Genomic DNA, 22,174 nt, shown 5'->3' on the forward strand with positions numbered 1-22,174 from the left:
TTTTTTTTTAACTTTTTTTTTTTTTAAGATTTTATTTATCTATTTGAGAGAGAGAGAGAGATCACAAGTAGACAGAGAGGCAGACAGAGAGAGAGGAGAGAGAGGGGGAAGCAGGCTCCCCGCTGAGCAGAGAGCCCGATGCGGGGCTGGATCCCACGACCTTGGGATCATGACCCAAGCCGAAGGCAGAGGCTTTAACCCACTGAGCCACCCAGGTGCCCCCCAAGTTCATTCTTAAAAGAGAAACATTTCGTGAAAGTATACAGGGGCCAGTGCCGTGATTCAAACCAAGAAATGTCTGATTTCAGAGCCTTTGTTCTTTTTTTTTTTTAAGATTTTATTTATTTATTTGACAGACAGAGATCACAAGTAGGCAGAGAGGCCCGCAGAGAGAGAGGAGGAAGTAGGCTCCCTGCTGAGCAGGGAGTCCTATACCAGGACCCTGGGATCATGACCTGAGCCGAAGGCAGAGGCTTTAACCCATTGAGCCACCCAGGTGCCCCCTTTTTTTTCCTGAAGATTTTATTTATTTATTTGACAGAGACAGAGATCACAAGTAGGCAGAGAGGCAGGCAGAGAGAGAGCAGGGCAGAGCCTTTGTTCTTAATTACAAACACGGTTGCTAAAACTGAGTATATACCTTCATTTATTGAAATAGGCTATCTACTTGTCATTTTAAGTGACATATAATATGTTTTTGTGTTGATGTACACAGTGATACATGATTAGCTTGTTCTTTGTCCTGGTTTGGGAATTTGAGATGTGCCCTGGTTGTCACTGGTATTAATAGTATGGTAATTTGGTTTTCTTTAAGTTATTTCCTTAAGGTGTATCCTCTAGCTGACTCATTGGACCCAAAAGTGTGAGAAGTTTCATAGTCCTTATTACATAAGATTGGAATGTTCGCCAGAAAGCCTGAGCCAATCTGTAGTGCCACCATCAGCGTCTAGAGTGCAGTGAATCAGGGGCGCCTGCCTGGTACAGTCGGTAGGGTGTGACTCTTGATCTCTGGGTTGTAAGTTCAAGCCCCATGTTGGGTGTAGAGATTACTTAAAAATAAAATCTTAAAAAAAATGAAATGAAATGCAGTGAACCATTTCCTCTCAGGTTGCCAGCACTGGCTTTTCAAATTTGACTTATGATTGCTAGTCTACTAGATTTATCATTGCACTGTGAAGTTTTGCTCTGTTCTCTTTCTTGATTCTGTTGAATCCAAGAATTTTTCCACATAACAATATGCTGTTTGCATTTCCTTTATTCATATTTACAATTCATTCTTTACAAAGTCTGAGCCCTAAGAGGAATGCATATAACCAGAATTTTTGTGCCACTATTTATCAAATAAATACTATTAAAATTATATTTATTTGTATGCATGAACTGACTAAAAATTTAAAAAAAATTTTTTTTAAGATTTTATTTATTTATTTGACACAGACAGAGAGACAACAAAAGAGGGAACACAAGTAGGGGGAGTAGGAGAGGGAGAAGCAGGCTTCCTGACAATCAGGGAGCCCGATGCAGGGCTCGATCCCAGGACCCTGGGATCATGACCTGAGCCGAAGGCAGACACTTAACGACTGAGCCACCCAGGTGCCCCTTAAAATGGTTTGTTAAGCCAATTTCTAAATATTGCCTTTTGTAAAATCATTTTTGCTTAAAACTCATATTTCCTCCTGACATCAATAGTCAGTACAGCTGAGTCATGGAATTGAGTCAGTCACCTTATTCAGTCCCTTCTCTGTGCCTCAGAATGGGGATAATATAATACTAGTTACTGCAGAGGGTTAACACGTCAAGTAGTAAAACATACTGGTCATCAGTCTGAGGGTATGTGGGGTGATGAGGGAGGGAAAGAAAATAATTCATTTTCTAGAGTCAAAGGAACTATAAAAACTAGTTTGTACTTCTTCCTTTGATACTATAAACCTACCTCCATTCTTCTGGTGGAAATCTCTAGAGGGTACAGAAGGCAGGTTGCAGACAAGCTAATGTCTGATCAGTGCCAGAGGCAAAGTTGTTTTTCTCTTCCCAGGAAGAGACCCAGGAAGGCTTCAGGGTCAAAGGCAGGGGATGCTACATCCGGATCCCTGGTGGGTCACTTATGAGAATGGTAGTTTAAGCTCATCTCATCCCCTACCCCCAACTTTATTTCTGACCTTGGCTTATGGCCCAGTTTCAAAATGGAGAGAAGCTAAACTGTTATGATTTGATAGCATTCAGAATAAAATAGAGAGTCACTTTAGGGCACATCACCTAGAGGCTACAGTGAAGGATATGCCAAATGCATAGGACCTCCAGGCTGAAGCTATGGGGCTGGCAGAGGGAGGCTGAGGTGCAGTCGGGAAGTTTCTCGTTCCTTCCTTCCTTTTGCTTGGGATTCCTAAGTCTTGGCCCCCCCCCTTCAATGGCTTGAGTTTCTTACTTTGTTTGAAAGAAAGTAATAGAAACCAGGAGGAAATACCTCGTGAGTGTTCTTATGGTTTGTGCTTTAACCCAATCTGACCTTCTTTTGTCTGAACTGTGTCAGAAGTCCTGTAGATTTCTATACTTTCTGGAGCCTGGAGCAGCAGGTCACATGATATTAACTTGCACCAAAGGAGCCAGACCCAACCAGGACTTCTTTTCTTTTCTCTTCCGTCCTTTCTTTTCCTTTCTTTCCTTTTTTTCTTTTCTTTTCTTTCTTTCCTTCCTTCTTTCTTTTTTTCTTGGTTCCTTTCTTTTCTCTCTCTCTCTCCCTCTCTCTTTTAATGTTTTGTTTATTTACCTGAGGGACAGAGTGTGGGTGTGCACTGGAGCACAGGCAGGAGGAGGTAAGGAGGTGGGAAGAGAGGGGCCAAGGGAGAGAGAGAATCCCAAGTAGACTCCACGCTGTGAGCTGAGCCGAATGCAGAACCCCATCCCATGATCCTGAGATCACAACCTGAGCCGGAACCAAGAACCAGACGCCCAACTGGCTGAGCCACCTGGGTGCCCCCCAACCAGCTCTTTCTTGATAACTGTGTCCTTCCCCAAGCCTTCTTTGGGACCTTATCTGGAATTTTCACATCTTACTCTCTTTCCCCAGCAACATCCTGTTGTCTCTGCTGCTTCGAGGAGGGGCCAAGGCAAAGGTGGCAGTGCTGTTAGCTTCCTTTCTCTTTAGAACAAATGACAATGAGTGTGCGTGCATGACCATGCAATTGCAATGAACTTTTCCACCAGCTTTGTTGCCTCTAATATACCTATCATGTAAAATACATCTCTTGGGTCTCCTCCTTTTAGTCCAAGAACTTAGGTATAAAAACTTTGGTTAGGTTTCAACCTCCTTAAGAGTTTTGAATTTTTTTTCCTGCTAACTGACCTTTTGCCTTTTCACCATATCTGAGAAAGAAATGGTTTCTGTATAGAAAATGCTTTTCTTTTTTCTTTTTTTTTTTTTTTTTTTAAGATTTATTACTTATTTGAGAGAGAGCATGAACAGGAGAGGTAGGGGGAGAGGAAGAAAGAATCTGAAACAGACTAGGCATAGAGCACAGAGCCCGATGCAAGGCTGGATCTCACGACCCATGAGATCACAACCTGAGCCGAAACCAAGAGTCGGATGTTCAACCAGTTGCACCACCCAGGGACCCCTAGATAGTGCTTTTCTTCCTAGTGCCTTAGAGAGTTGGGGGAGGGAGATAATTACACATTTCTCCCCTTTCTTGTTATAGTTAGGCTTTTCTTAAGCAGTCTGAGAACTCTCTTACTTCCCTAAATTTCTTTATACATTAGCAAACATAAAACCTCTGGGACATAACTACAGGTTATATTTTTCAGGTTGAGAGGATACAGACTATGGACCCCATCTGGCCCACAGAGGTGTTTTATTTGACCATGCTGTTTAATTATTTAAATTAGTTGTCAGCATTTTTAAAATTCATGTTAAAAATTTATATTTCTGGCTTCTTTTAGAAAATTGGGAGATCTGTCTCCTTTAGAAAAGGTATGCCCTCTTCACAGTTAGGCATAGGCCCTATGCTTCATTTCTATTACCCTTCACTCGTTTGTTACCTGCATGGCTCCTTTAGGAGTTTGAATATGTGTGTGTGTGTGTGTGTGTGTGTGTGTTTGAATGTGTGTGTGTGTGTGTGTGTGTGTGTTTATGTCCTCTAAAAGGTTTAGAAACAATGACCAACCCAGTATCAATGAGTATCCTTGGGGTTCAGATTGTGACCTTACAATATCATTTTACCCATTATAAGAAATGAGTTTCTCAGAGAAATGGCTGATTCTGTGTTAGGGCAGGAAATGTACAGGATAATCCTAGACCATTGTAAGACCAGATAATAAGGAAGCTGTGAAAGGCTGCTGGGGTCATCTCAAAAGAACTCAGGATCCAGCTTGAAGAGGCTCCCGCTGATCAAAGATGGACAGTTTGAGTTTCATTAGGATTAGAAGTGCAGTGGATTGAAATCCATAATTATACTTAAATCCAGATATTCATAGTGATATTAAAAAGGTCAATTGGCAATTGGTCAAATTAGGAGAATTGATAGAGAACCAATTCATTACCTTTCTGAAAACTGAAATGAAAAGGAAAAAATTAAGCATTTATCCTGTCTTTTCCTATACCATTAGGCAACCATATAGTAGGTGAGCTACTATATATTTCGGAGCTTGCAAATGAAGACAGATTGATAGGATAGCATCATTTTCCAACACCAGTGGATCTAGGCATTGAGTGTTAATAGCTACTATCATGAAAAACAAACAAAAATCAGGCCTCCCGAGAAAAGAACTCACCACCACCAGGGTTTTGCCAAGGGGATAAAATCTGAAATTGATCATGCCTCAGGATCCAGCTGCCAATTTGCAAGAAATACTGAAGACAAAGTATGTAATTAGCAAAAACCAGACTGTGGGAAGTTCTACAGGTTAAATGTAGGTTAAATACAGGTTCTTCAACCTATGAATTGTAGAGGGGCATGAGTGGAATGAGTTGGAGGACCTGTAAATTAAGAGACTTAAAAGTTGGGACACCTGGGTGGCTCCGTCGGTTAAGTGGCTGTCTTCGGCTCGGGTCATGATCCCAGGGTCCTGGGATCAAGTCCCACATTGGGCTCCTTGCTCAGCGGGGAGCCTGCTTCTCCCTCTGCCTCTGCCTGCCACTCTGCCTGCTTGTGCTCTCTCTTTCTGACAAATAAATAAATTAAAAAAAGAGAGAGAGACTTAAAAAGTTGTATTAAATTTTTAAAAAATAGACAAGGGATGCACATTTTGATAGAAAACCATTAAGAAATGCAAGGAAGTGAGTACTCTACAAGCCAGGATCAGTCGTGACTTTGGAGGAAGGAAGAGACTATGTTTGGGACGGGGCACCAGAGCGAGAGTTGGAGAGTGGCGGGATAGTTCTTTGTTGTAACGGTATGGATGTTTGTCTCATTCACTAGGTTATGTATTTGTTTTACGTGGTTTTCTGTATTTTGTATTTTATTTTACAATGAAACGATTTTAAAAAATTGATCCAAATGTTTAAGGCACCATTCTCCCAACTCTTCAACTTACTCATTTCATTTTAAGTCAGCATTTGCTATTGAGAAAAAGAGGTGGGGAAAATGAATGCTTATCTACTCACTGGGAAATGTGCAATGTGGACTTCTAGATTAAGTTTGGCTCCAGGGTTTATAAATAACAAGCCATCAAAGGAAGGATCACTTGAGTTTCTTTTTTAAGCATTTCAGGCGTGCCTCACTTGGTGTAATGGGAGTGGTCCTGAAAGATTACTTAATCTTTAATCAGACCCAGGTTTTATAAGTAGATTCGGGAAACATTCCACATGACATTATATTCTCTGTCTCATAAAGCAAACCTGACCCATAGACCAAGTCTTAACAAAAATTATACCTAAAATTTAATGCCTAAAATATGTGAAATGTAAAAATTATAAATTTAATTTGTCCATCACAGATTTGCCGGGAAAAAAAATCGTTTTCCACTCAAGCATCGACAGTAACACTTTAGGTCCAATAAAGCCCTGAGAACATGGCAGCAAACCAAAATTTGGGGGCTGCTAATGGATTTGTGAAAAGTGAAACCTTGTCTTCTGGGTCTGTGCTTAGGACTCTCCTCAGAGAGTGGCTTTTAACAGTCTACCTGATCAGCTAGCTCTTCATGGCTGTCTTTTTCACTTCCCACCTCCCTTCTTCTTAAATACCATTTAGCAGGGAAGAAGGGGGAAACAAACCAAAAGAACATTTTCACTTTTATTTTTATTTATTTATTTATTTATTTTTTAAAGATTTTATTTATTATTTATTTGACAGAGAGAGATCACAAGTAGACAGAGAGGCAGGCAGAGAGAGAGAGGGAAGCAGGCTCCCTGTAGAGCAGAGAGCCTGATGCGGGACTCGATCCCAGGACCCCGAGATCATGACCCGAGCCGAAGGCAGCGGCCCAACCCACCGAGCCACCCAGGTGCCCAATTTATTTATTTATTTTTAAAGATTTTATTTATTTATTTGACAGACAGAGATTACAAGTAGGCAGAGAGGCAGGCAGAGAGAGAGGGGGAAGCAGGCTCCCTGCCGAGCAGAGAGCCTGATGCGGGGCTTGATCCCAGGACCCTGAGATCATGACCTGAGCCGAAGGCAGAGGCTTTAACTGACTGAGCCACCCAGGCACCCTGAACATCTTCACTTTTGAGGGTTTTTTTTTCCCCTCCATCTCTGGGCTGTGGTTTCCTCCCTCCCTCTCTTCTTCCCTTCCCTCTATGCTAGATGGCAGTATTTTTCAGGAAGAAAGGATGAGGATGATCCCCTCTACAGGGAACTCAGAACCTTAAGTGCCTTCTTTGACTTTATCTGTGGATGCCTCCCCTTTGTGGAATCATTTTCCATCCCCAGAAATACAATATTCTCTTGAAATTTTGCTGTTTTAGAGCAGCATTGTCAATAGAACTTCTTGGGATGCTGGAAATGTTCTGTATCTGTATATTGTCAATTGTCAAAATATAAATAAACTTTAAAAAAAGAAGTAGGTGCAGTTGAAGTATTCAAAAGAAATGGAATTGAGGGGCGCCTGGGTGGCTCAGTGGGTTAAGCCTCTTCCTCCGGCTCAGGTCATGATCTCAGGGACCTGGGATCGAGCCCCGCATCGGCATCGGGCTCTCTGCTCAGCAGGGAGCCTGCCCTTCTCTCTCTGCCTGCCTCTGCTTGCTTGTGATCTCTCTATGTCAAAGAAATAAATAAAATCTTTTTAAAAAAAGAAATGGAATTGATTGAACTATTTTTTTTTAAGATTTTATTTTGGCGCCTCTGATTAAACTATTTTAGAGATGCTTATTGTACTTGCACGAAAGGGGTATAAGAATCTAGGAAGGCCTATAACTTCTTCCCTTGGACATGGTGCCCGAGGCTTCATTCCTAATCCATCCTCTAACCTTGGGAGGATTTCTGGTTGCCTGGTGTGACTCCAAGGACAACAGATCCTCGCCTCTGGGATGTTATCATACTGTCATTTCTGCCTTGAGTGAAGCTTTTTTTTTTTAAGTTTATTATTATTAATTTTAGTCATCTCTACACCCAGCAAGGGGCTGTACACCCAACGTGGGGTTCACAACCCCCAGATCAAGAGTCACATGTTCTTCCAGCTGAGCCAGACTGGCACCCCAAATGAAGCTTTTTTACAGTAGGTAACTGAAACAGCTAAAAGGGGAGAGAGCTGGGACTTAATGGACCTTCTAGAATGATTTATGTGAAGTGCTTTGTGCCTACTTGCTGATGAATATTTGTTTAATAAATGTTAAGTATACCAGAGTCTGGTCTAGAACTTGCTTTCTTTGCAGCCAGAGTGTAGAGCGGGAGCTAACCCTCATCCACCTCAAACTTATTTCATGGCAACCGTTAAAGCAACTGAACTGCATACTTCCAAATACTTAAATGTATGTTGTGTGACTTTGACCCCCCCAAAAAAATCCAGTACTAATATTAGCCCATTGCTCACAGTTTTCTGGCTTTGACTTAGAAAAAGGGGCTTCTTTAAATCAGTTCTTGTTGGGTGCCTGGGTAGCTCAGTGGGTTAAGCCTCTGCCTTCGGCTTAGGTAGTGAACTCAGGGTCCTGGGATCGAGTTCCGCATTGGGCTCTCTGCTCGGTGAGAGCTTCCTCCTCCTCTCTCTCTCTCCCTGCCTCTCTGCCTACTTGTGATCTCTCTCTGTCAAATAAATTAATAAAATCTTAAAAAAAATAATAAATCAGCTCTTGTGTTCTTTTGACAAGCCTCGTCTTTTTTTTTTTTTTTTAATTTTTATTTATTCATTTGACAGAGATCACAAGTAGGCAGAGAGGCAGGCAGAGAGAGAGAGGAGGAAGCAGGCTCCCTGCCGAGCAGAGAGCCCTATGTGGGGCTCGATCCCAGGACCCTGAGATCATGACCTGAGCCAAAGGCAGAGGCTTAACCCACTGGGCCACCCAGGTGCCCCAAGCCTTGTCTTTTTGAGCCTTTCCTTCCTTTCTTTCTGGTACCACAAGACATCCTAGGCTCATCTTGTATTTTCCCTGCCCCAGCCTTGGAATCAACTACTTCTTCAGGGACTCCTGGTTCCTTTTATTGGTGGATGCTACTTAGAAACCCAAGGTTTATAGGTATACTTCTGGCAGACAGAGCTATGAAATACATGCATGTACACTAACTGTCCCCCCAACATGTCTGTAATTCTTTATCTCTCTGTCTCTTTGTACCACTATCTGTTTATACTGATACGTGTGATTCTGTCCAACACCACAGGGTTCACTTTAGTGTCTTCCTTTTCCTTGTGTATAATTTCTTTCTCTAATGCTTAAAAGCCCAACTTTCATTATTTGCAGTTCATTTGCTAGTATGTTCAGTTCTAGAACACATGCAAAGTTGTTATAGAATTGCTGTGAGAAATACCCATATCAGAGATATATCTCCTGACTTGATTATAACAAGTACATATGGTCCTTTCTGTCGTTAGCATGACAGTGTTCTGTCAGGTTACTATTTCTCAAAGTCACTCACTAGGGTTAGTTGTTTTCTTCTCCTGTGTGGTCCTTCAGCATAGTTATCTAATTTGTGATATAGTTAAGCTCATGTATTACTGTTTGTATGATTTTGTATTTCCCCTACACCTTGGTTAGTTTTAATTTTTTATTATGAGGTATGTGAAAGGACTAAGAAATTGCTATAGTTCTAAGAATCAACTACACAAAAAACATATTCAGAGAAATATCACCCTATTTTCATCCCTGCTATCTTGTTCTTTTCTTTTTCCTTCTTTCTCTGTCACCCTAAGTAACTGTTTTTAGTTTCTGGTTTATCCTTCCTGTGTTTCTTTTGCACAAATGATCAGGTATATATGTGTATTTCCTTCTTTTAAGAAGGCTAGAATACTATAGAGACTCTAGAAAACATACTCTAGAAAACATACCCTTTTGTGCTTTGCTTTTTTTGCTCTTATTTCCTGAAAGTCACTGCAGATTGATACATAGAGATCTTCATTCTTTTTTACAGCAGCGTAATACTCCATTGTATGGACATACCTTAGTTTGTTCAGCTTTTTCCCTTTGGGAATTTAGATTGTTTCTACTATTTTACAATCACAGTTAATGCTTTATTTTTATTATTTTTTTACAATTAATGCTTTAATGAGTAACCCTGTGTGTATGTATTTTCATATTGTCAGAAAGGTGTCTTCAAGGTAGATTTCTAGAAGTAGAATTACTGATCCATAGGTAAGTATATATGTAGGGTTTTTTTAGGTGTTTTCACATTTCCGTCCACAGGGGTAGTACAAATTTTTTATTCCCACCAATAATGTGGGATAGTGCCTATTTTTCCACAGCATTGCTAATAGAATGTGTTGTCACATTACAAAATTTTTGCCATCTGATTATGAGAAATGGTATCTCAGTGTTGTTTTAATTTGCATTTCTCTAAATAGGAATAAGTTGGAACATTTTATCATGTTTGTGGGTTATCTCTTCTTTTTTTTTCTCATTTTTCTGTTGGATTTAAGTCTGTTTTCCCTCAATTTTTAAGAATCCTTTATATATTATAACCCTTTGTCTGCAAATATTTTCTTCCAGTTTCTCATTTGTCTTTTTACTTATCTATGGTGTTTTTCTTTTAACAGCTTTTATTTTTATCAAGATACAATTTACATAGCATACAACTTACCTACTTTAAATATATAATTCAGTGATTTCTGGATAGTCACAAAGTTGTGCAGCCATTACCACAATCAGTTCTAGAACATTTTTATCACCCAAAAAGAAACCTCATGCCCATTAAGCAGTCACTCTGTTTTTCCCCAATGCCTCTTCCCCCTCTAGCCGTAAGCAATCAATATTCTGTTTTTTTTGTCTTTATAGGAAATTTCATATAAAAGGAATCATACAATATGTGGTCTTTTTTACTGATTTCTTTCACTTAGCATGAGGTTTTCAAGGTTCATCCCTGTTATAACGTGTATTAGTACTTCATTCCTTGCATGTTTGTATTTCTATATGAACTTTAATCTTGTATAATTCCATAAATAGCTTGTCAACATTTTTATTGGTATTGCATTATTACATTGAATTTATAAACTAAATTTGGAAGAACTGCCCTCTTTATAATATTAAGTCATCCTAAACAAGGACAGGGAATATCTGTCCATCTGTTTAAGTCCACCTTAGTGTCTTTCAGTAGTGTTTTAAAATTTTCCACGAATCGGTTTTACACATTTCCTGTTAAGCTTAATTCTAAGTTCTCTTTTCCTTGGTGTTATTGTAAATGTGGTTTTCCTTATCATTGTGTCCTCTAATTGTTTATTATTAGTGCAGATAAAGGTTATTTGTATGTTAATTTTGTACTCTGCTCCTTCACTGAATTCTTTCATTGCTTGTTATTTTTGTCATAAGTTGTTGTTGCATATATCTAGACAGTGATATGATTTCTTATTTTTAACCAGTTTGTGTTACATATATTAATAGCTTTTCTTATGTTGAATTAACCCTGAGTTTTTGGAATAAATCCTGGTCATAACCCAACTTTATCATGTTTTGCTGAATTGTGTTAGATAATATTTCATTTAGCATTTTTGTATTTGTGTTGATAAAGGGTTTTGGTATAAAGCTTATGATATTTGCTGTGAAAGAGTTAATGTAAGATTAGGATAACCTGCTTCTTGAATGTTGGTAGAACTTTCCTGTAAAACTGGCTGGGCCTGCTCTTTTCTTTATGGGAGAATTTTTCATTACTAATTCAATTCCTTAAATGTTTATAGGACCATTCTAATTTTCTGTTTCTTGAATTAGTTTTTCCATAATCTTTTATTTCATGCTTTAGAAAAGTTAAAAACTAATATAATGAGTTCCTTTTATTTAGATGACCCAGTTGCCATTTTGCCACGTTTTCTTTATGTAGATATATAGACTTTTTTTCTTTTTTTCTTTACTGACTCATTTTCAGGGAAGTTACAAATTTATTAAAAATGTGCTATTCATATTTCCTACTTGGTTACTGATTTTTTCTGATCTACCAATTACCTACTGATGATGGTTATGTCTATTTTTCCTTTGAAGACCTGTCCATGTTTGTTTTATTTATTTTTAGATGTGTTATTAGGTACATACAAGTTTAGAGCTGTTACATCTTTCTGATGAAACTTTTATCACTATGGAACATCTTTATTTTTGCAGTTCTTTATACATTAAAGTTTGTTTTATCTGGTAACAGTATAACTAGACTAGTTTTCTTTTGGTTAGTATTTACCTAGCATAAGTAAATCCTTTTCAGTCCTTTTTTTTTTTTTTAAAGATTTTTTTATTTATTTGTTTAACAGAGAGAGAGAGAGACAGTGAGAGAGGGAATACAAGCAGGGAGAGAGGGAGAGGGAGAAGCAGGCTTCCCGCTGAACAAGGAGCCCGTTGCATGGCTTGACCCCAGAATCCTGGGAGCATGACCTGAGCTGAAGGCAGATGCTTAATGACTGAGCCACCCAGGCACCTCCCTTTTCAGTCCTTTGATTTTCACAATTTTTCTGTGTCCTGTGCTTTGCAGAAGGGATCTTGAAGTTTAAGCTGATACTTTCCTTCTGCCCTTGACATCCCTAAATAGACCATTTTGCCTTCTCTCCTAGCGGCAGTACATACCTGTGAAAGTGAAGAGCAAAGCCTTCTGGATCTTCTCTTGGGAATATGCCATGATGTACGTGGGAAGTCTAGTGGTAATCATTTGCCTCTCCTTCTTCCTTCTCAGCTCCTGGGATTTCATCCCTGCAGTCTACGGCTTCATGTAAGTAATGACTTCATTAGAAAACTCTAGAAGCTAGTTTGTTTTTCTCAGCTCCAGCTGGAGTCAGAGGGTGAGCAACCACAGGGAGCATCTCAACACAGTGGTCCTCGGACTTCAGCGTGCACTGGAATCACCTGCAGGGCTTCTTAACTCCAGATTTCTGAGCCCAAACTCTAGAGGTTCTGATTAAGTAAATTTGGGATAGGAACCAAGAATTTACATTTCTGACTAGTTTTCAGGTGATGCTAATGCTGGAACACACTTCGAGAACCACCTTCAATCTAGTGAGATTAAAGATCACTCTCTAGCCACATCTGAAGCCACGACCAGCCTCTGCCTGGAAGGTTTTGGTTCAGTCCCCAACAGGAATGGATGTATTCCTCTCCTGCAAGAGGGTCTCTTAACGGTTTTAAAATAAAGCCACCTCCCATATACCAAACTTGTAGAGAAAATCAGAATGAAGTATGAATTCTGCAGCCATTTCCCAGTGCTCTCTGTATGGTATGCTGAAGAGGATGGTCGCTGCCCAGACCTCAGGGAACTCACAGCCCAGTGAGGTGTTAGACAGTTAAACCTGTCAGGGTGCGGAAGGGATATGGAGTGGCAGACTCTGCTTTGGGATTCTGGACTGCTAATTTGTGTTAAATCCTGGCTGAGCATGACTGTTAGCTCTCCATGCTATTCCTTAGATAGGAATTTGTATTGCTGGCAAAAAGCTTTCCCTGGTTTTTTGCTGACCCATAAACGGTGTTCTTTTTTTTTTGGACTGTATTCTTTATTTCATTTTATAGAAAAGGAAATGTAGTCACAGCAGGAGGCAAAGACTTGCCTTGGCTGGAGGCCTTGGGGTCAGTGAACTCTGACCGTGAGCCAGGGCATATTTCTCCCTTCTCTGTGCTCCATTTGTTGCCCTTTTAAAATTGTGAATTAACCTCAGTTTCAGCTCTGTTTTTTAAAATAAAACATATCATGTAAATTTTTAGAAGAGCCAGAATGGCATCCAGTCTTTATCTGATATAACTAGACAAAAAGTTTTCCAGTGAAACCCTTATTTCTCAAATGAGATCTGGGATCCTAGCTGGAACCTGCTGACGCTTCTGCAAGGCCCCAGAAGTCACTGCGGTGTCAGGCCCTCGGTTTCTGGCTCCTGCCATGCGGCTGCAGAGCAAAAATGGGGAGCATCAGGGTCTTGAGCTTGCTCCTGTAGGGAAGTCTCTGGAATGCCCCCAAATAGAGATTGTTTGCTTAAAACCCATTCCTCTTTTGTTACAGTCCTGAATATCTCCTAAATTTAAACATATGTATTTTAGGCCCTAAAAGGAGGACTGGTCTTTTGAGTTCTAGCCTGAATGCTGCCTCATTTCAGATCTTTGATGCACACCAGAGTTTGGTTCAGCTGATATTTGTTAAGGGTTATCATTTTATGTTTCTCTGCCTCTTGTTTTTATTAATTACCTATATCCAGGGTGCCTAAAGAGCCCCTCACATCCTGATCTCAGTGGGGACAGAGTCATCCTTGGCTGCCCAGTGGTGACCAAAATCTTTAGGAGAAGACCAGGTCAAAGCAAACCGTTTACAATTTGGCTCTCTTTTTTTCTCTCCCTTTGTTTTCTTCATTCCAGACTTTCTGTTCCAGATCTCACTCCAAACATTGGTCTTTTTTGGTACTTCTTTGCGGAGATGTTTGAGCACTTCAGCCTCTTCTTTGTATGTGTGTTCCAGATCAACGTCTTCTTCTACACCATCCCCTTAGCCATAAAGCTAAAGTAAGTGGTCGGACCTGCTGCTGCTTTGTCCATGAGCCATTGGTAGTCTTTTTTTTTTTTTTTTTTAAAATTTTTTTTTTTTTTTTTTTTGCCAGAGAGAGATCACAAGTAGACAGAGAGGCAGGCAGAGAGAGAGAGAGAGAGAGGGAAGCAGGCTCCCTGTCGAGCAGAGAGCCCGATGCGGGACTCGATCCCAGGACCCTGAGATCATGACCTGAGCCGAAGGCAGTGGCTTAACCCACTGAGCCACCCAGGCGCCCGAGCCATTGGTAGTCTTACCAGTGCCTTTCTAACCGGGAACATCTGCTGTCAGGTTTATGCCATCTCTGCCCAGGGAACCCTGCCCTTAATGGGCCCTGGTTCCCGTAGCCATAGCCAGCAGTAGAGCCACACACAAGTGCAGGCCGCAGGAAGGATGCCTCGTAGCACCCTGGTGTTTCCCCGGGCTTCACTCTGAGCCCACATGCTACTGAGCCCACTCCTTATTTTGGATAAGAGGAAGGGTTTGGTGTTGGCAGGTGTCTTTGGAAAACATGGATCTTGTTGGGTGTCCTCCATCGGTATCCCAGGGACAGTGGGGACTCAGGATGTATTACCTGCAGTTCTGTTTAATCTTCTGATCAATGTCCTTCAAAAGGCTTGTCTGTGGAGCTCTCTTCTGTAGTGTAAGAAAGCTAACATGTACTGAGCCTGGCTCCAGCCCAGCCCTTTTTAGGCTTTTTTTTTTTTTTTTGAAGGTTTTTATTTATTTGACACAGAGATAAAGAGTACAAGTACAAGTGCAAAAGCAGCAGGCAGAGGGAGAGAGAGAAGCAGGCTCTCCGCTGAGCAGGGAGCCCAATGCGGGGCTCCATCCCAGGACCCTGGGAGCACGACCTGAGCTGAAGGCAGTGGCCCAAGCGACTAAGCCACCCAGGCGCCCCCTTTTTAGGCTTTCTGAAAAGTGTTCATACCTCACCCTTCCAGCATTTCTTGGAAGTAGGCATCATTTTATTATCATCACTTCCATTTTATAGTTGAGAAATGGACATTCAGAGAAGTGGAACAATTTTCCCAGAGTCACACTGCTAGTAAGTAGTGGAGCTGGGATTCAGACCTACGTTTGTTTATCTCCAAACTCTATACTCATCCCCCTGCACCATGCCAGACTCCTGAAGAGATCACTTAGCATCTGGAAATTGCTCTATTTTTTTTTTTTTTTAAGATTTTTATTTATTTGACAGAGATCACAAGTAGGCAGAGAAGCAGACAGAGAGAGAGAGGAGGATGCAGGCTCCCCGCTAAGCAGAGAGCCTGACGTGGGGCTTGATCCCAGGACCCTGGGATCATGACCCGAGCCGAAGGCAGAGGCTTTAACCCACCGAGCCACCGAGCCACCCAGGCGCCCCTGGAAATTGCTCTATTATCCTGGCTTCAGAGAAGGGAAAACAGGCGTTGACACATGGTCCAGATGATGGTCCTGGGTGCCTGAAGAGCCCCTCACATCTGATCTCAGTTGGGGCAGTCATCCTTGGCTCCTGGTCCAGGGAACCTGGAAGAGAATTTGGTTTAGAGTTCAAGAGCCTGAGTTCTCTGTTCTAACCTTCCTGCCAGTCTTCTTGGCCAGAGTACCAATGCACATGGCTCCCATTCTATAAAACCTCAGAGCTCATGCCTCCTTCCTGTAACATAGCCTTGGCCTGGCATCTGACAGAAAACCTTCCTTGGCCTTGCAGTTTCCAGAACTCTGGCAGCCTTGCCGAGCCAAGCTCGCCAGCCGTCTGTTGTCCCCAGTCCCTGCCTTTGTTTTGGTCAGGCCTAGCCACTGGGCTGAGAGAAGCAAGGAGCCCGGAGCACTTCTCCTCACTCTCTGTAGCCCGTTTCATTGTCTGCATGTGAAAGCCACAGGTGGCTCCTGGGTAGACAACCGGACCACTGGCATGTGACCCCCACCCCAACCCGCCCCTGGCCAGGGCTTCAAGGGTGTAGGGACAGACAGAAGGTATGAAGTGACCTCCCCTGTTGTCGCCCTCCTGAGCCTGGATCAGAAGCTCCACTAACTCTCCAGTCCCCTGTGGTAGTTGCTTCCAGTGCCAGCCTTGGGGAGCAGACCCCTTCTGGCCGCCTCTCTCCAGACAATCCTGCAGGAGGTTTGGGTCTCCGTATTTCTTGTCACTGTATTTTTACAGGCCCTTTCATAGAAATGTTGCAGTTCTTTCTTACCAGCTATCTAAAAAGTCCACAGCCAGTGATTTGGCTTATCTTTAGGAAGATGGACCCTTCTAGAGCCTAGCGGACTGTGAGACTTCGCCAAGCTGAGTCTGAGGCATTTGCTGTGTGAAACTGCTCAAGTGTTTAGGGTGTGTACATGTTTGTCTCCACATCTCAGACTGACACCCACTGAGTCACCCTGACCTTTGACCTGCAAGACAAGAATACCATTAATCTCTGAAGAAAACCTTAATGAGCTGGATGCCCAGGTACTGTGCAGAAGCAGGCCATATGCAGGTTGTTCAGGTACAGCTGAGGAGGGTATAGATCTGGCCTCTTCTGTTGGCTTCCTGTTAGCACTTGGTCAGCTCTCGGAGGAACATTGGAGATGGAGCTCTGTCCCCACCCTTCCTGTCGAGAGCTGTGATTGGCTAGGCACTCAGGAGAACAGTACTGGTGATGCTTAAGAGCTCTGGAGATAGGGGCGCCTGGGTGGCTCAGTGGGTTAAAGCCTCTGCCTTCGGCTCAGGTCATGATCCCAGGGTCCTGGGATCGAGCCCCACATCGGGCTCTCTGCTCAGCAGGGAACCTGCTTCCTCCTCTCTCTCTCTCTGCCTGTCTCGCTGCCTACCTGTGATCTCTATCTGTCAAATAAATAAATAAAAATCTTAAAAAAAAAAAAAAAGGAGTTCTGGAGATAAACAGCCCCACTGCTTACTAACTCCCCTATTCGCGGAACTTCCGTTTCCTCGTCTGCCAAGTGTGGGTGATGGTACTGCCTACTTCGAGGAGTAGCAGATGCACAATAGGGATCACACGTGATGGCACAAGCGAAGGGCTCCCGGGACAGGACTTGGCAGAGTGAGGGTTTAGGAAATGGTGGCCATTTTTGTTAGCTTAAGGTAACAAGATCTTCCGGCACCTAAGGGCTGAAAAGCTGCCTGCAGCAATCAGTTCTCTTTCTGGAAGGGAGTTCTTCGTAGCTAAGGGTCTGGAGACTAGACTGACAGTACTGTCAGAGGAGAAGAGCGTCAGCAAGGAGGCACATCCTGCCCTGGGTCCGGTTGTCAGAGAAGCCTGTGGCGAGGGAGGCTGCTGGATGACTCTGACAAGCAGCCATTAGAGCCTAGTAATGAAGCTGACTTCATTTGTTTTCTTCCTCAGTGGCTCCTGGGGGAAGGCCCGGAGCTGGGATGGGGGTTGGAGGATGATGGGCTGTTTCTCTAGTGTTTGCTGGGCCCTCCTCACCCCCACCTCTGGACATCTCTGGGTCCCCACGGTTTTCTGCTGTACTACTCAGTCTGGCCTCCATATCTTGTGGGCAGCAGAGCCAGCCCCAGCCTGAAGTTCCCTAGAGAGTATTTTTGGGTTCAAGGGATAGGGTTACGAGTCCCTGGGGTGGACCTGGTCCCTGACTGATCTCTCCCTCTCTCTCTGCCTGCCCTGCCCCTCCCCAGGGAGCACCCTATCTTCTTCATGTTCATCCAGATTGCTATCATCTCCATCTTCAAGTCCTACCCAACGGTGGGGGACGTGGCCCTCTACATGGCCTTCTTCCCCGTGTGGAACCATCTCTACAGATGTGAGTACTCCCACCTCCAAACCTCTGGTGGCAGATTTGTGTCAGCCTGGTCCCTGGATGAAACGGCCAGGGAAAAAGAAATTGATAGGCATTTGCTTAGTATCTGCTGTGCTAGCAATCCCGGGAGAGAGAAAGTGACCTGAGTGTCTGCCTGCTAGGTACGATAGACTAGTGTTGGTAATAATAGTAAGCAGCATTTCGGGGGTGCCTGAGTGGCTCAGTCAGTTAACAGCTGCTTTCAGCTCAGGTCAGGTCATGATCTCCAGGCCCTGGGATTGGCCAGGTCAGCTCCCTGCTCAGCAGAGAGTCTGCTTCTCTCCCTCTGCCCCTCGACCCTCTGCTCGTGCTCACTCATGCTCACTCTCTCTCTCTCAAATAAATAAATCCTTTTTATTTATTTTTTTTAAATTTTTAAAAAGATTTTATTTATTAGACAGAGATCACAAGTAGGCAGACAGGCAGACAGGCAGGCAGAGAGAGAGAGAGGAGGAAGCAGGCTCCCTGCTGAGCTGAGAGCCCAATGCGGGGCTCAATCCCAGGACCCTGAGATCATGACCTGAGCCGAAGGCAGAGGCTTTAACCCACTGAGCCACCCAGGCACCCCTCTCAAATAAATAAATCCTTTTAAAAATGCTGCTTATTTTATTTCTAAAAATATTAATTTGAGAAAGAGAGAGAGCGGGGCGGGGGGAGAGGCAGAGGGAGAGAATCTTAAGCAGACTCCATGCTGAGTACAGAGCCTGTCAAAGACTGGGGGGCTCTATCCCACAACCTATAAGATCATGATTTGAGCGGAAGAGCTGAAACCAAGAGTCCAATGTTTAACTGACTGAGCCAGCCAGGCACCCCAAAATAACCACCATTTTTTGAGCACTTACTCGGTACCTAGCTGGCCACTGTGGTTCTAAGAGTGTTACGTGCATTAGGTCAATTCATCTTCACACCAGCCTTGGCGGGAAAATATCGTCACTTGTTCAAGGGTACGTGATAGGTAAGTGGAAGGGCTGGCTATGAGCCTCTAGCTAGTGCTGTCCAGTAGGACTTTCTGTGATGATGGAAACGTCCTGTATCTGCACAGTCCAATAGAACAGCCACTGGTGTGACTCAGAAACCCAATTTTTTTTTTTTTAAAGATTTTATTCAGAAACCCAATTTTTAATTGAAATTTATTTAAATTTAAGAAGTCACACATGGCTGGTAGCTACTGTATTGGATAGTGGAACACTAGATCTTGGGCTTTGAACCATTTCCCAGCACTGCATCTAAACGTCCACAAAAGACAATGGCAACACTACCCATCTGCCTGCTCTGAAGACCTGTTTGACTCTAGCCATCCCCTCCCCCAAAGAGGGCGTGCAGTGAGCTACTCCTGCTCCCTAGACCCCAAGTATTTTCCTCATTTGGACTCTTTTTTTTTTTTTTTAAGATTTTATTTATTTATTTAACAGAGAGACACAGTGAGAGAGGGAGCACAGACAGGGGGAGTGGGAGAGGGAGAGGGAGAAGCTGGCTTCCCGCTGAGCAGGGAACCTGATGCAGGGCTCGATGCCAGGACCCTGGGATCATGATCTGAGCCAAAGGCAGACGCTTAATGACTGAGCCACCCAGGTGCTTCCCGCAGTTGGATTCTTAGACCTCTGAGAGGGTTCTTTTCAGTGTAATGAGCTTCCTGAGGGTAGGCTTATGATTCACTCTACTCTGTGTCCCCAGCCCCCGGGATCAGACCTGACCCACACAGCTCAGCAGGTGTATCTGGATGGGTTTTTAGGCCCCCCCTAATAAAGAAGCAGTATCAGTGGCCCAACGCCACTTGATTCTCTAAACTAAAATGGGAGGGGAACTGTGGGATTTTCCTTGCCTATAGTGGGTACACAGCAAGATGTCAAGAATGAACTTGGGGAGGGCTGGCTTCAGAGGAAGTAAATCTTCCTTGTTATTTGGGGCTGTCTCGGTGTCAACCAGGAAGTGAAACCAACCAACTGCTAGAAAGAAACCGACCTGTAAGTCGGGGCCTCTGCGCGAAGGTAAACAGCAGAGTGGGCGGGCTAAGCCTGGGCTGCCCTTGCAGGTGGTGATCTGTGGGGCAGTGACCAGTCTGGACTGACCGGGAGAAGGAAGTGGCATCTTCTGCCTGTGACATCCTCATTGCACAGATAAGAATCATCTAGTCCAGTGGGCTCAGAGTCAGCCTGGTGCCCCTCAGCAGAGTGGCCAGTGACAAGTCATGAGGCCACCAAACATGTCAACATGCCCCAGATTGTGACACGGTGGGTCTTGGGTACATTGATCCTCTTTCCCCAAAAGTAGAGTCCTTGTTTTCTTAGCTGTCTGTCCCACACGGGACACTTCTTGCCCTTGGTTAATCCTTCGTTCCTTATTCCTGAACACAGCCTGGAGCCAGAAAGACTTGAATCTGGATCCCGGTTTTCGCATTACTAGCTCTCTGTTTTTAGGAAAATCACCTAACCTTTCTGAGTCTCTTGGTTTTTTTATCTGTCAGATAGGGAGAATATCTTCCATGGGTGTTTTAAGTTTGAGAAAGGATATATGTACAGAGCACTCCGGTTATCTCCGGTAATAATCATGCAGGGGCCCCCCACGTAGTTCCATGATCAAAGCTTCGAGCTAAGTAGTCAGAGTCATTCCGAGTCATTGGAATAAACATATTTTTTCAAAACTTGAAATAAGCTATTTTATGCCCCTCGGGGTTGAGGCAGAGAAAATAAGGATGAGGTTTCTAGAAACCTAGATGATCTAATCACTGCTGTAGCTGGGTGGTTGGGCAAGCAGTCTACAGTTAGCTTGATAGAAGGTCCTGCACAGAGCACTGGCTGCTCGCCTCGATGGCTGGCCCATGTGGCAGGGAAAACTTGTGCTCAGGGTATCCGTGTGGGGCAGGACGGCCATGTGCCTTGCATTCAGCCCGGAGCACCGCCAGCGGAGTCCTCCAGACCTGTGTGCAGAGACTCGGAGCAGTCTGTAAGTCTAGGCTGGATATATTCAGACTTGCAGTGTGGTTAAAATTCAGTTTAAACATTAGTTGCCAGTGCTAACATGCCTGCTCACACATACAACTTTTTGTTTTCGTATCCCAGCCAGTGGGAGGAGAAGAGGTGTGTGGGCCCTGCCTGGAATGGAGGCCCCAGAGGCTGGGACTCTGGTGCTTGGGGCAAGGATGAGTCATATGGACACACAATCGTGGTGTCAGGGAGCAGCCTGCTGGCAGAGCCCATGCTGGCCTGCAATGGTCCGGCTCAAAGAGCCGGTTACCAGAGCTTGCATGTATGTGTGTGTGTGTGTGTGTGTTTTGTTTTGTTTTTATTAACTTTTGTATAAAGATAAAAGAATATGGATAAAAAAACATACAAATCTAGAGAATAATAATACAATAAGCACCTTTGAAGCTCCCAGGTCCCTTCTGTGCTCCTCCCAGTGGGATTGGATTCAAGTGGAATTTTTTTTGTTAGAAGATTTTATTTATTTATTTATTTATTTATTTATTTGAGAGAGGAGAGAGAGAATGAGTGAGCACTATCGGGGGAGCAGTGGTGTGTCGTAGGTAGAGGGAGAGGGAGAAGCAGACTCCCTGCTGAGTCTGACAAGGGCCTCCATCCGAGGACCCTAAGATCATGACCTAAGCCGAAGGCAGCCGCTTAACCCACTGAGCCCTAGAATTTTATTCCGGAACGCCTGAGGCTCAGAGAGGGAAGGGGACTTGCCTGAAGTTTCAGTTTGCCAGTACCAGAGGCAGAGACTGGATAAGCCGCCCTGCAAGTGTGGTGAGGACTCAGATTCCATCTGACCCCGTAAGTCCAATGAAGGGTGAGCCTTCCATCTCATTAGGCCCAGGTCATCTCTGACCTCTCTGACACCTTGTGCCTGGAACAAGCTGTCCTGTGCCCCAGGCCCCCAGCACTGTGTGCTCTGGCGTATGGCTTTAATCCTCTGGCCCGTCAGCCAGCAGGAGTGAGTAGCAGCTCCCTGTTCCTGCAAAGGTCACCACAGGGCAGAAGCCAGCTGGATGCTGGTGACAGTTCCTCCAGGCACATGGGAATGTATCTTTGCAGCTGTCTGTAATTGCAGCCAGGAGCTGCATGGGAGCCTCTCCCAGACTCTGTGCACTTTGTCACCTTCTCGTTGCCCTGTCTGAAATCCTGAGTGGCTAGAGGCAAGGAATGATGACCTACCTGGGCTGTCAGGCCACAGGAGTTTTGTTTGAGGAGTAATATATATCTTTTTCAGCAAACTAATTTCCAGGGGGTCAGAAAGAACCGATGAAAGGGGCATCTGACTCTTGGTTTCAGCTCAGGTTGTGATCTCAGGGTTGTGGGATCAAGCCCTGCCTTGGGCTCCACACTCATAACGGAGTCTGCTTA

At 43.8% G+C, this 22,174-nt stretch overlaps 1 protein-coding gene across 1 annotated transcript in view; it reads left to right on the forward strand.

Annotated features, from left to right (window-relative positions):
* LOC111141699 (phosphatidylinositol glycan anchor biosynthesis class U) overlaps nucleotides 1–22,174 on the forward strand; it is an 89,633-nt gene that overhangs the window by 50,470 nt on the left and 16,989 nt on the right. Inside the window, exons 8-10 of the mRNA XM_022494466.1 lie at nucleotides 12,106–12,260; nucleotides 13,883–14,026; nucleotides 17,674–17,798. Coding sequence (XP_022350174.1) covers nucleotides 12,106–12,260; nucleotides 13,883–14,026; nucleotides 17,674–17,798 — 424 coding nt within the window. The remainder of the gene's footprint in view (nucleotides 1–12,105; nucleotides 12,261–13,882; nucleotides 14,027–17,673; nucleotides 17,799–22,174) is intronic.

Source organism: Enhydra lutris, unplaced genomic scaffold (assembly GCF_002288905.1).
Source record: "Enhydra lutris kenyoni isolate GAN:26980312 unplaced genomic scaffold, ASM228890v2 scaffoldscaffold6, whole genome shotgun sequence".
NCBI lineage: Eukaryota > Metazoa > Chordata > Mammalia > Carnivora > Mustelidae > Enhydra > Enhydra lutris.